Source organism: Coregonus lavaretus, assembly GCF_964263955.1.
Source record: "Coregonus lavaretus genome assembly, chromosome: 37".
In the NCBI taxonomy this organism is placed as follows: Eukaryota; Metazoa; Chordata; class Actinopteri; order Salmoniformes; family Salmonidae; genus Coregonus; species Coregonus lavaretus.
Genome location: NC_140024.1, coordinates 12135522 through 12150367, shown reverse-complemented (window position 1 = coordinate 12150367; position 14846 = coordinate 12135522). Strand labels below are relative to the sequence as shown.

At 38.5% G+C, this 14846-nt stretch overlaps 1 protein-coding gene across 1 annotated transcript; it reads right to left on the bottom strand.

Moving 5' to 3' along the window:
* Positions 1-924: 924 nt before the first annotated feature.
* On the bottom strand, positions 925-4826 carry LOC311111781 (UDP-glucuronosyltransferase 2A1-like). The gene is made up of 2 exons (XM_084154613.1): positions 4676-4826; positions 925-4265 (listed from the first exon to the last, which is right to left on the bottom strand). Exons 1-2 carry the CDS (start codon positions 4772-4774, stop codon positions 2646-2648), a joined length of 1719 nt encoding a protein of 572 aa, XP_084010739.1. The 5' UTR covers positions 4775-4826; the 3' UTR covers positions 925-2645.
* Between the last annotated feature and the right edge of the window lie 10020 nt (positions 4827-14846).

The following is a 14846-nucleotide window of genomic DNA, read 5'->3' as shown; positions in this document are numbered from 1 at the left end:
TGTGTTCACAACGATACACCCTCTGTTGGGCTTTTTACCTCTACTACTCACATTTTTTGGTCTATTTAGTATGGAAAGTAGACAACAATGGCTTACCAGACTGAAAAATGAACTTAGCAACAGTCCTCTGGTCTCCAATGTGGCTTTTGGATTTATCCTCATGGGACTAGAGAAGCTGGTGGAGCTGGAGTTTGAGTGTCCTTGCAATCCTAAATGGAACGGAGTGTTTTCATCTGCCTTCTTCATCATTCCTGCTGTCATGGCCTTCACGTTGATGCTGATCATTCAAGGATGCAGGTGCGATACGTGGTGCCGGAAGTCTTTTTCCAGTTTTGTTCCTGCAATCGTGTGGCTGATCTTGTTGTTCCTCGATGGCCAGTACTTTGCTTGTGCAATGACAGACTGGAAGGGCAGATTTGTCATAGTTGATAAAGCAGCACCGCAGAAATGGTGTGAGCCAACTAGTGAGGGAGACGTCACAACGCAAGAACTAATGCTCCGCTCACAGCAGCTATTTGTTGTGTCTCAGGTGAGTTTCCTTTCATGCATATCACATGCATACTACATTGTTACATGCACATGTTTCATTACATGAGGTGGAATGAGGAGCTAGGGGCCATATGTATCAAGCGATTCAGAGAGGGAGTGCTGATCGAGAATCAGGTCCCCCCTGTCCATGTAATCTCATTAATTAAGATCTAAATGGCTAAACTGATCCTAAATCAGCACTCCTACTCTGAAACTATTGATACATATGGCCCCTAGCTCCTCATGTTACTGCACAGCTCTTACCTGTTACAAAGCGCCCTACTTATGTGGGGTGGTGTAGTCTAGCCTATGCATTGCAGTCACATTTAGGATGTTATTCACCTTATTCACTCTTTATTTCTGCCCCCTGATGTATCAGGTTATAGGTATATTTCTTCTCATATTCATCTGTTTGGGACTCATAGTATATGTGATCAGAGAGAGCTGCCAGCAGGATTCTGAGATGCAGGATGCAGACGTAGCGGAGCTCACCGTGCTCAGGATGAGCTCTCTGAGAACCAGGACGACGTGAGAGGACAGGCTCCTCCACCACCACCACACCTGGCTGGCCTGCCCGCTGAGCCAGCTCTCAGATGGTTCTGATGGCTCTGAGGCCCTTGCCATAGCCCATGCCTTGTGTGGAGACTTTGTAAATTACCTGAATGGACAGCTTCATTTGAAAGTACTCTTTCTATTTGTAAATAAGGATTTTTGTGGGATTCTTTTTTATTTTTTACCTTTTGCATTTTCAATGACCCCGTCATTCAGTGAGTGAGTGCATGTCATGAGACGAATGAAAGAAAAGGCCACACATGGTTGCATGCTGCACCCATGGAATGTACATGAGAGCAACATACGTGTATACCATGTGCAGGCTTTTCTTTCATTTATTATCAACCGCATTTGGCCAAGCAACAGTGGGGGAATTTGGGATGTGCATATCACTTACAGACTCTCACACTCATATCATGGTCTTGCCTTCAATGAAAAGTAAGTTTATGCAGTCATGTAGACAATTTTATACTAACTGGTTGAGCCAGTTTTAATTTGTTGCTTCATGATGTCAGTACCTCATGTATATTTCCTACATAAGACATTTGGACTAATATCAGACCCAGTTCTAGGTCATATAGTATCTATCTGACGGCCATATTGCAGCTGGGCTGGGCTACGCTACACTTTGCTTCCTATGGTGCCCATTCTGGCCATCTGAAGGTATGTAATAAAGGACTGGTCTTTACCCTGGCTGGGAGGAGTACATCTCTGGACTGGCCTTCTCATTCTGTTGTGAGGCCCATCCCATCACTCCCAGACCACTGAGTCCCAGGCCCAAACCCAGGACCAGCTAAACTACATACAGTAGTTGACGTTATTCAGAGAAAAAGGATAGCTCTCATACTAAGCAGAATATGTACATGTAGCACTGTTGAAAAGGAGTCATGTTATGTGTCATCTCATATGTAACACTGGATATTAGGTTTAACCAGGGACAAATTAAAATGTAACAACTGGTCATACCCACAGTCTGTCTGTACAATGCATTTTTTATTAAATAAATTATTTATTTAATGAAAAAAGCTCAGGCTTTTGTACAGTGATGTAACACGTGCAGAATACAATATTATTACTTTTGCTTGACTATCAAAACAGAAGTTATGCCATAATTTATATGATCAAATATAATACATATGAAATGCTTTTGGCTGCAGATGTAATAAGATGAGAAAAAATAAGAAACCCACACACTGCTCTTGATAGTATCACTGCTCTTGAATAAGCTTTACATATCGACCTCAAGGCCTTCAGAAGAGCAGTGATACTATCAAGAGCAGTGTGCGGGTTTCTCCTTTTTTCTCATCTTATTCAACTGTTACCATGCACCTGTAAAAAAGATAGCTCAGATGTTCAAGTGCCTTTTGATCTGCAGATGTAATAAAACAACGCTATTATCCATCACTGTCAAGTATGCAACTATCCATTACGCTAATAAGTGGTATCAATCTCTCTTGCCAGTAAATAATGTATTTACATTTTTGCTTTCTCAATGAAACATGTATTGTATTTGTCATTGGTATTTTGCTATTCAAGCCAATACACAATGGCCTTCTCAAATCATTTCATTCATGTTTCATTTTTCGTCTACAACACATCCTGAAGCATAAACACCTGATGATGGCAAAAGTAGTCAGCAGAATAAGTAGCACAACAGCCAGTAAAAACAACACTACATCCACAGAGTGGTAGGAGTACCAGGGCATTCTGTAGGACTCTGTACGCAGGTGAGCAGCACCTTTGTGTCTCATGACAAACTCAATCCAGAAGAGGGCAGTGTCCAGGGGCTCCATTGGCACGTCCCTGTGTAGCCTGGAGAGTCTCTGCATGTTCATCCTGTAGGACGGCTCATCCAGAACTTCCTGTAAGGCTTGGGAGAATATGTTTCTATCTAGTGTTGCTAAATCCACAACCTTTGCTACACCCTTCACTTTCATTCTAGAAAGATTGTCAGGTTGGTCGAACACCAGAGGAAGGCCTACTATTGGAACACCGTGGTAGATAGCCTCGAAAATCCCATTTGTTCCTCCGTGAGCTACAAACAGCCTTGTCTTTGGATGTCCTAACAGATCATTCTGAGGCATCCAGTCAACTAGTAATGTGTTGTTGCCCAGAGTAGCTGGCCTGTCTCCTTTGTACCTCCAGATGACCTTCTGAGGCAGTTGGGCAAAAGCATCAGCTATCGCATCAGCTATATCATGTGGAAGCTGTCCAACTAAAGTCCCCAAAGACATGATAATGACTCCATGCTCCCCAGAACTCTGAGCAAACCCCTCCAGTTCTTGGGGAAGAGGCTTGGCAGGTTTACATTGGAACCCTCCCATATAGATAACATTAGGCATTGTGGGACGAGGGAATTCAAACACAAAGTCAACTCTCATGAGCCAAAGATCAGCAGCTTGAAACAATGAGAAGTAGTCGACCCCAGGACCAAAGTAACGACTAACCAAAGCGGAATAATGAGGTCCCACTGTCTGTCTGTACAGATGCTGCCTGATGACATAAACAAGGAAGTTATGGACTCGCTCAAAAAAACTCATCTTGTCTGTTAACTCTGCAACAGGAAATGGAACATAAGATAGCGGAGAGGGAGCAATAGCAAAATGACCCTCACCATGTACTGTCCATCTAACATTGAAAACAAGGGGCACATTTAAATGGTGCGCCAGCACAACGCCTCCCCCATTTGCTGGGTCTGTCAGAACCAAGTCATACTTGGTTTCTCTAATAGACTGCATCAACTGTTTATTCTCTAACATTTGGATTACCATCTCACACACTTTGCGGTGCATTTCAGAAAATCTGTCCTTCAACTCCATGTCCAAACTAAAACGAGTCCAAGCAGACTTTCCCTCTCTCTTTATCTGTATTTGTCTTGACACAAATGAGCTAAAGAATTCCTCATCAGCTCCACCTGGAATATCAATTGTAATTGAACTGTAGTGAGGGGAGGTTTCCTTGATGTACCAGCTGTCTGATGGCCGTATTACTGACACACTGTGACCTCTTGAATGCAGCGCTTCAATAATGACCTTCATGTTGACCCAGTGGCTGCCCTCTTGAGGAAACACCAGGACTTTCCCACCATGGACAGCAGGAATTGAGATTGTCAACAGGGTAGCAATGAAGATACCATAGAGACACATCTTCACTAGCTGCTTCACACAAGCATGCATCAATTGTACCTGAAATATACAAAAATAAGGAGTAAATAAACCAAATAAAATTATGTTTTGACATGAGAAGAATTAAAACAGGCTTGATAGTGAAGCCTACGTTTTTGTTTTCTAGCCCTACCTTAAAGTTTAGACAACTTTTTATGTCAAAAGGTTGATTACGTTACGTAATACAGTATCATATTTCATTCTGAGATAAATACTTTTTTTCTCCGATAAAAGTATTGAACGGTAGGACATTTTCAAATTCTATAGATTTTGCCGATGAGAAACCTATCTTACATCATAATATTAGGCTACACGTTAACATTGTATTATCTTTGACAGTAGCTCCGAATAAATCATCTGTCTTGACAGTGTACACAACCAACGTCACGACAGAATCCATACATTCGGAGCTAATTTAACTGTAGGCTTACGTTCCGGTTTTCCTCCAAAGAATTTGAAATGAAGGCTATTTCAAAGCCTATTTGTCTGTAAATCAGTTCGTTGGTATTTGTAATAATCTCGGAAACCATAGAGAAAGAGGCGAATTCAGTATAGTATAATCTCTAGACATCCGCGTTGCCCCACCCGCAATTTTCAATAACTCCGGTTTTTCAAGACCGTACACTTGTCAGTATATAGAATGGGCGCGTTCGAGCAGATCACTTTTGTCAAGTCGGTCACCGCCTTTTGCATTATAGGGATACAAATTGTTAACTAGGTGGGACTTCCTATGCGTTAAAGTAACTGTCCATTGTTTCCAGATTTCTATTAAATATGACCTATAATTAATTACAATTTGAGTGAAAGAGTTTTCCTTCCAATTTTTTAAAAATTAAGTATGTTAAAAAAGCAGTTTTTCTGTGTTGGAATGGTGTGGGCGTACCCCAACAACAGGATGGTGTGGGCATATACAGGTTATAAAAAATATTCATGCGAGTAGACCGCTGATTGGCCAGCTCATCCTCCTCAGGAGGATGACATCATCCTCTATGAGGAAATAGCAAGCGTTTGTGAAACGGTCTGTTTGAGTCACAAGTTTTAGGTAGGGGTTTTCAAGTGTTTTTTCTCCCATTTATGCTTTAGCCACAAATACGAGTATAGGAGTCAACAATATTATTTGGGTATGTTAACAAAATATGAACTTTTAAAAGTGTGATTTTCACTGGATAGTTACTCTAAGGAAGGATCACATAATTTAATCCAGGTCATCAAGATGGATCAGCCAATGAATTATACTTGTGAGAAAACATTCCATAACTGCAGGTGGCAGTAAATTGGTTTTATACCTGTTCAAACAACACTCTCCAGGTGGCAGTATGCACACTTTCAGTTTCTTTACCAACTCATAGAAGTAGAAGAAGAAGAAAATTGAATACTTCAAAATGGGGATGGTCTCAATGGTGCTGCCTATGTGCTCACAGACACCATAATGAGACAGATACAATGTTGCGTCCTCTAACTATCTCGATGGTTTGTAGGAAATGTGAAGAAAGTGGAGAGTTCCTCTTAAAGGGGAAATCTGCAAATGGTATGTACAATTTTTTTCTATTAATAATAATACCCATTCATTCTTGAAGAATATAATTTGTCAATGCCTCATTTAGTTAAACTGTCTTACCCCATTAGAACCAAAATATAACATTGTGTTACTTAATTGTTTATAAACAATGTAATTGGAAACAAACACTTTATAGCCTCAAAACATAGTTCATACGTATAATTTTGATCCCATGAATGGTCCAAAGCTCTGTCTATGAATTTTAGCATGGTTTCATTTCTCCAGCCCCATCCCTCAGCTGTTTACCAAAACAGTGGTGGGGTGTGACCGCTTTGTTGTTGTAGGAACTGCAGATTACCTCTTTCAATGCCACACTGTGAGATGGGCATGAAATAATAATAAAAAAACATAGCCAAATACTGGACTGAATGCATCCATGATGTTGTCACATGCAAGAAGCACTTGGTTTCTATGATTAGTTGTACATAATTTGTTATAAATGTAGTGCTCAAGAATGAGATTGATAAGATATGATATGAAGTTATAGTCCACAATAGGCCTACAGACACAGTCAAATATATTGGCACCCTTGCACTTTACAATGGAGTGCAATAGAGCAGAATGTTATTTTTCTCTTTTCAAAGCTAGTAGAATGGCTATCATTACCCTGTAGGCAATTGCAATTTACCACAAGTGAGATAAATTACACATTAAACGATAATCACTTGCCTCCAAACAAATTAATGATAATTTTGAATAATTTTGTCCAGGCCATGTTTTCACTTTGAAGTGATCGATTTTTTTTTTCTTGGGGGGGGGGGGGGGGGTCCCGTGCATTTGCAAATCAAATCAAATCAAATCGAATGTATTGGTCACATACACATGGTTAGCAGATGTTATTGCGAGTGTAGCGAAATGCTTGTGCTTCTAGTTCTGACAGTGCAGTAATATCTAGCAAGTAATATCTAACAGTTCCACAACAAATATCTAATACACACACATCTAAGTAAAGGAATGGAACAAGAATATATAAATATATGGATGAGCAATGTCATTGTCAGAGTGGCATAGGCTTAGATGAAATAGATAGTATAGAATACAGTATATACATATGAGATGGGTAATGCAAGATATGTAAACACATGAGATGGGTAATGCAAGATATGTAAACATTATTACGGTAGTATAGAATACAGCACGATAGTATAGCATACAAACAAATACATGTGTGAACAACTAAAGTTATTTTTTATTTCAACTTATTTTAGAATAAATAATGAATTGTGCAAAGGTGCCCATATATTTTACCGCATCTGTATGTGTTGCATACAACCCAAATAAATGTGTAATTCACTTGTTTGTCGTTTTGATAAGGTAGATGTGCTAATTACTTGAAATCTTACAGAGACAGAGACTATAATACGGTCATCACTATCTGGGCATGTGGCAAAGTCATAAACCCTGCTCATTTCTAAAATTGTTCTTCCTAAAATCTGATTTTAAACCTAACCCTTACCTTAACCCTAACCTTAACCAAACTGATAACCTTATGCCTAACCATAACCTTAAAAGATACTTTTTTGTTTTCAAACATAAAAATTAAAAAGATTGGTCTGTCAAACGAAAAAAAAATGGTGTACTAAAATTACAAAAAGTTAACTCAATTAACTCTGACAGCCCTAAAAAATATATATACAGTGCCTTGCAAAAGTATTCAGACCCCTCGGATTTCATCATATTTTACTGTGTTAAAGTGGGATTAAAATTGATTTAATTGTTTTAAAAAAATGTCAGAAATCTATACAAAATACTCTTTAATGTCAAAGTGGAAGAAAAATCCTTTAAATAAAAATAAAAAATCATAACTAAAATATAGTCGTTGCATAAGTATTCAGCATTCTTTGTTTAGGCAAGCATAAATTAGTTCAGGAGTAAAATTTGTCTTAACAAATCACATAAATTACATGGACTCACTCTGTGTGAAATAAAAGGAGTTGACATGATTTTTGAATGACTAACCCGTCCTCTGTCTCCATACATACAACATCTGAAAGGTCCCTCAGTCAAATATTGAATTTCAAGCACAGATTCAACTACGAAGAACAGGGAGCTTTTCGAAAGCCTCATAAAGAAGGGCAGTGATTGGTAGATGGGTAACAATAACAAATCAGAGATTGAATATCTCTTTAAGCATGGTCAAGTTAATAATTATGCTGTGGATGATGTACTAAACCACCCAGACACATCAACGATACAGTCTTCCTTCTGAACTGAGCTGCAGGACAGGAAGGAAACTGCTCATGGATGTTACCATGCTTTTATTTATTTGCACCAAAGAAAACAAGTGATAGAAAACAATACAGATACATTTTTTTAAGTAAAATGGTGTACAGGTGGGGTTGGAAGCCCATAGGCTTATATGAAAACCAGACCACAAAAAAAACAATATAGAATACATGCAGTTGAAGTCGGAAGTTTACATACACTTAGGTTGGAGTCATTAAAACTCATTTTTCAACCACTCCACAAATGTCTTGTTATCAAACTATAGTTTTGGCAAGTCGGTTAGGACATCTACTTTGTGCATGACACAAGTAATTTTTCCAACAATTGTTTAAAGACAGATTATTTCACTTATAATTCACTGTATCACAATTCCAGTGGGTCAGAAGTTTACATACACTAAGTTCACTGTGCCTTTAAACAGCTTGGAAAATTCCAGAAAATGATGTCATGGTTTTAGAAGCTTCTGATAGGCTAATTGACATAATTTGATTCAATTGGTGGTGTACCTGTGAATGTATTTCAAGGCCTACCTTCAAACTCAGTGCCTCTTTGCTTGACATCATGGGAAAATCAAAATAAATCAGCCAAGACCTCAGAAACAAATTTGTAGACCTCCACAAGACTGGTTCATCCTTGGGAATAATTTCCAAATGCCTGAAGGTACCATATACAGACCAAATGACACATTTCCACCGGTCTAATGTCCATTGCTCGTTTTTCTTGGCCCAAGCAGGTCTCTTCTTCTTATTGGTGTCCTTTAGTAGTGGTTTCTTTGCAGCAATTCGACCATGAAGGCCTGATTCACACAGTCTCCTCTGAACAGTTGAGGTTGAGATGTGTCTGTTACTTGTACTCTGTGAAGCATTTATTTGTCTGCAATTTCTGAGGCTGGTAACTCTAATGAACTTATCCTCTGTAGCAGAGGTAACTAGGTCTTCCTTTCCTGTGGCCAATTTCATCATAGCGCTTCATGGTTTTTGCGACTGCACTTGAAGAAACATTCAGAGTCCTTGAAATGTTCAGTATTGACTGACCTTCATGTCTTAAAGTAATGATGGAAAGTCGTTTCTCTTTGCTTATTTGAGCAGTTCTTGCCATAATATGGACTTGGTCTTTTACCAAATAGGGCTATCTTCTGTATAGATAAATATAAAATATAGATTTGTTTAACGCATTTGGCTACTTCGTGATTCCGTATGTGTTATTTAATAGTTTTGATGTCTTCAATATTATTCTACAATGTAAAAAATTGTACAAAAATAAAGAAAAACCCTTGAATGAGTAGGTTTGTCCAAACCTTTGACTGGTAGTGTATATGTCTTTGTTTGTTAAAATGTGTGTGTGCATGTGATTGTATGAGAGTTAGGCTATATGGAGGAGATTACTGAGTAGTTTGGTTCATCAGGCTGACCCCCAGTCTTCGCTTGAAGTTTTTGAGGGATGATGATGTTTTGGCAATGTGAAGATAAGAATGCCAGAGTATGGTACCTCTATATCTGATAGAGAATTGACTGTGTGAGGTGCGGCAGTGGGGTGAAGGTTATTGCAGTGTCTTGTGTTATATACATTTTCAGAATTAACCTGGAAGAATCCATTGAAGGGTTTAGGTAAACTGTCTGGGAAGTATGAGTATTTGTCGATAAAAGGGCATAATTGGCGTACATTAATGTTGTAAATAGATAATATATTGAATTTCTTAAACAAAGGTGCAGATGGAGCGAGGTAATTAGATGAGGTGGCTAGTCTTGCAAATGTATTTTGTATGATGAGTACATTGTGTAGGTAGGAGGTATATGTACTGGTCCAGACAACATTACAGTAAATAATATATGTGTAAATTAAGCTATAGTATAGAGTTAGGAAGTAAGCCTGATGAACCAAACCACTAATCTCTCTGATGATACCAACAGATTTCATCACTTTGCTGCAGACAAATTGAATATGATCTTTCCAGGATAACTTTTCATCAATTAGAACTCAGAAGAATTTAGTGGATGTGACTTGTTCCATTTCATTCCCACCAATTGAGATTCTGGCTCTTTTGTTTTACAATATTTCTTATGAATACAATAAAGTTAGATTTTTTTTTACATTTAAAGATAACTTGTTTATTTGTAACCATTCAGAAAATGTGTCCATGCCTGAGTTGGTTTAATTAATTAGTGAGTCAAAAATCGTGTGTGATAAAATCAAATTGGTTTTATCAGCAAAGAGAATGGGAAGTATGGTAGACTCAGCAGCAAGGTCATTGATATAGATTAGGAATAACAAAGGTCCAATTATCGAACCCTGTGGCACGCCACAGAATATCTTGGCTCTGGTAGATGCACAGCTGTTTGCATAAACAAATGGTTCTCTATCATAAACATAACTATATAGCCAATTACAGTGCCTTGCAAAAGTATTCAACCCCCTTGGCGTTTTTCCTATTTTGTTGCATTACAACCTGTAATTTAAATGGATTTTTATTTGGATTTCATGTAATGGACATACACAAAATAGTCCAAATTGATTAAGTGAAATTAAAAATAACTTGTTTCAAAGAATTCTAAAAAATTAATAACGGAAAAGTGGTGTGTGCATATGTATTCACCCCCTTTGCTCTGAAGCCCCTAAATAAGATCTGATGCAACCAATTACCTCCAGAAGTCACATAATTAGTTAAATAAAGTCCACCTGTGTGTCACATGACCTGTCACATGATCTCAGTATATATACACCTGTTCTGAAAGGCCCCAGAGTCTGCAACACCACTAAGCAAGGGGCACCACCAGGCAAGCGGTACCATGAAGACCAAGGAGCTCTCCAAACAGGTCAAGGACAAAGTTGTGGAGAAGTACAGATCATGGTTGGGTTACAAAAAAATATCAGAAACTTTGAACATCCCACGGAGCAACATTAAATCCATTATTAAAAAATGGAAAGAATATGGCACCACAACAAACCTGCCAAGAGATGGCCGCCCACCAAAACTCACGGACCAGGCAAGGAGGGCATTAATCAGAGAGGCAACAAAGAGACCAAAGATAACCCTGAAGGTGCTGCAAAGCACCACAGCGGAAATTGGAGTATCTGTCCATAGGATCACTGTAAGCCATACACTCCACAGAGCTGGGCTTTACGGAAGAGTGGCCAGAAAAAAGCCATTGCTTAAAGAAGATAATAAGCAAACACGTTTGGTGTTCACCAAAAGCCATGTGGGAGACTCCCCAAACATATGGAAGAAGGACAGTGGAGTCACTCACCACCTTCCGGAGACATTTGAAACCCCACCTCTTTAAGGAATACCTGGGATAGGATAAAGTAATCCCCCCCCCAAAAAAAAATAAAAAATAAAAAATAAATGTAAAGTGGCTATCCCACTGGCTATATGGTGAATGCACCTATTTGAAAGTCGCTCTGGATAAGAGCGTCTGCTAAATGACGTAAATGTAATGTAATGTAATGTAATGTAAATGTAAGGTACTCTGGTCAGATGAGACTAAAATTGAGCTTTTTGGCCATCAAGGAAAACGCTATGTCTGGCACAAACCCAACACCTCTCATCACCCCGAGAACACCATCCCCACAGTGAAGCATGGTGGTGGCAGCATCATGCTGTGGGGATGTTTTTCATCGGCAGGGACTGGGAAACTGGTCAGAATTGAAGGAATGATGGATGGCGCTAAATACAGGGAAATTCTTGAGGGAAACCTGTTTCAGTCTTCCAGAGATTTGAGATTGGGACGGAGGTTCACCTTCCAGCAGGACAATGACCCTAAGCATACTGCTAAAGCAACACTTGAGTGGTTTAAGGGGAAACATTCAAATGTCTTGGAATGGCCTAGTCAAAGCCCAGACCTCAATCCAATTGAGAATCTGTGCTATGACTTAAAGATTGCTGTACACCAGCAGAACCCATCCAACTTGAAGGAGCTGGAGCAGTTTTGCCTTGAAGAATGGGCAAAAGTCTTATTTCTTGTTTGTTTCACAATAAAACATATTATGCATCTTCAAACTGGTAGGCATGTTGTGTAAATCAAATGATACAAACCCCCAAAAAATCAATTTTAATTCCAGGTTGTAAGGCAACAAAATAGGAAAAATGCCAAGGGGGGTGAATACTTTCGCAAGCCACTGTATAAGTATAATCATGAAAACCGTAATAGTGCAATTTAGAAAGTAATATTTCATGATCAACCGTGTCAAACGCTTTGGATAAATCTAAAAAGATGCCAAGAACGTATTCATTGTTGTTCAGGGCTGTAAAGATTTTATCCACAAGTTGCAAAAGAGCCATATCTGTGGAGTTGGTTTTACGAAAACCATATTGGTGCTCATATAGAATGGTGTTGATTTAAATGTTTCATCATTCTCTTATACACCAATTGTTCTGGGATATTAGAACAACATGGTAGTACAGATACTGGGCGATAATTTGTAAAAGATCTGTGATCCCCAGATTAATAGAGGGGGATAACTTTGGCCATTTTCAAATCTTTAGGAACAATACCTGTTTGGATTGATTTGGTGAAGATATACGTTAGAGGCTCAGTAATTGAGGAAGACACTGATTTCATATTTTCAACAATAAATTGAGATGGGATAGTTGTAGATTACCTTTTCTTATTCAACAGTTGATTGATGATTTTCCAAGTTTACTTTATTTTATTTTAGGATTCTTGGAATTTGTTTGCAAAATACTTTTGGGGGGATATCCGAAGTAAATTAGTTTTTATACTTTTTGTAATTTGCAGAGTTCAGGGGCGAGGGATTTGTGAGATACTGTCACGATCGTTGAGAGACGGATTAGACCAAGGCGCAGCGTGGAATGCATACATGTTTATTAAAACAGTAAACACTGACAAAACAACAAAAGGCAACGAAACGTGACGTCGGAAGGCTATACACAAACACACCAAAACACAAACAAGATCCCACAACCCAGGCAGGAAAACTGGCTGCCTAAGTATGATCCCCAATCAGAGACAACGAGCGACAGCTGCCTCTGATTGGGAACCACACCCGGCCAAACATAGAAATACAAAACATAGAGTTTCACACCCTGACCAAACTACCTAGAGAATAACAGTCTCTCCAGGTCAGGGCGTGACAGATACGTTTTATACAACCTGTTTTTCTTAACTGAGGATTTTCTGAGACCGGTTGTAAACCAAGGTTTCCATAATTCATCTACTGCTCTCTTATGTGGTTTAACTAAGGGAAAGCAGTGGTGAAATACAGAATTGAAAGATGTGAGAAAAGTCTGGTAAGCAGATTCCACAACAGCCTGATTATAAACATTTCCCCATTAAATATCATCAATAAACATCTTAAAGCGCTCACAATTACTTTTGTTAAATATTCTACCCTTAATGCTACTAATCATTCAAATCTGTTCATTTCCAACTGCCAAAGAGAAGTGGAAAATTGGAAAGTGGTCAGAAATGTCCATATAAAGTATACCTGTATTAGCCATATTATCAATAAGGGTGGCAGATGAACTGGTCATTCTTGTGGGCTTATAGATGAGAGGATACAGATAGCTGGAGTATAAAGTATTCAAAAAGTCAGGTGTCAGTGAGTGGTTCTTACTTTTAAATAAGTTTATGTTGTAAACACCTGTTGTGGAAATTCTTACACAGGGACACTCGAAGTCAATCTTAAATGAATCATAGTTTATTTGTCAGCGCGCTGGAGAGGTTCCAACTAACTCAATGCACCATAGTACACATGTCTGTCAGAAGCTACCCTGGGGCTGTCCCAGCAGTTGTCTTATATACGGCTATACACAGACAAGTTATATTTGCATGATTTAGCATAATTAATTAATCATTACCGTTTTGTTTCATCCATGTGATAGACCAATACCTCACAAGGCTTCTTCTCTCTAATCTGAGACCTTGAAACTGAGATATCTTTCTCCTCACGTTCTCAAAACAAGGTCTGGGAGTACTGCCAAATTGCAGATACTGATAAGTGAGGATTCGTCCGATCAGTCACTTGCATGAACACAGAAATTGGTTATTAGAACAGCACATGAATAGAATATAGAAATGTATAGAATAGGAAAGCACCTACATTAACATTTCCATCACACACCCAATAGAAAATCTTAATTACTAATCAAATCCAAGGTTGATGCAAGGATATCAATAAAACTACTAATGTCAGAATTGGGTGGCTGATAGATGCATACAATTACCACTTTTTTACCACCAAAAAAATTAACAGGAGGGATTTTCTATGAAAAGAGATTCAACATCAATGTTATCAGATGTAAGTGCGAGGTCCTCTCCTACAAAGAATTGAAAACATTTATGAACAAAAATGGATGCTCCTCCTCCCACTCTTGAGGTTCTACAGTTGTGAACAGCATTATGAAGAGACATGTCATAAAGCATGGTTGTCCCTTCAGTCAACCATGTTTCTGAAAGGGCAACATTGGAAAATTCATGACTGAGAGAAGACAGATAATGAACAAGGTGGTTATGATTTTTAGGAAGACTGAACGTTCAAATGAAAGATAGAAAATAAGCTTGTCTTGGACTTAGATGAACTGCTATACAGGTTGTTAAATTGCTTAACATTATAATAATCACAAGTGATATACTCATCTCTGGTAAATCTCAGGAAATTTGAATCTGGATCAACACTGGGGGCAACTTTGGTTTTAGAAGGTGGGGGTACACAATATTATACATCTTTTTTATTTTTTATTTTTTTAGGGGGTATATTAGCTTTGATATTGCAGATAGATTGTGGCTTCCATCAATGTACAGTGAGGGAAAAAAGTATTTGATCCCCTGCTGATTTTGTACGTTTGCCCACTGACAAAT

Coding starts and splice junctions, on each gene's coding strand:
- LOC311111781 (XM_084154613.1), bottom strand. CDS start 4,774: ATGGTTTCCGAGATTATTACAAATACCAACGAACTGATTTACAGACAA. Junction 4,266..4,675: donor CTTTGGAGGAAAACCGGAAC/GTAAGCCTACAG, acceptor TGTATATTTCAG/GTACAATTGATGCATGCTTG.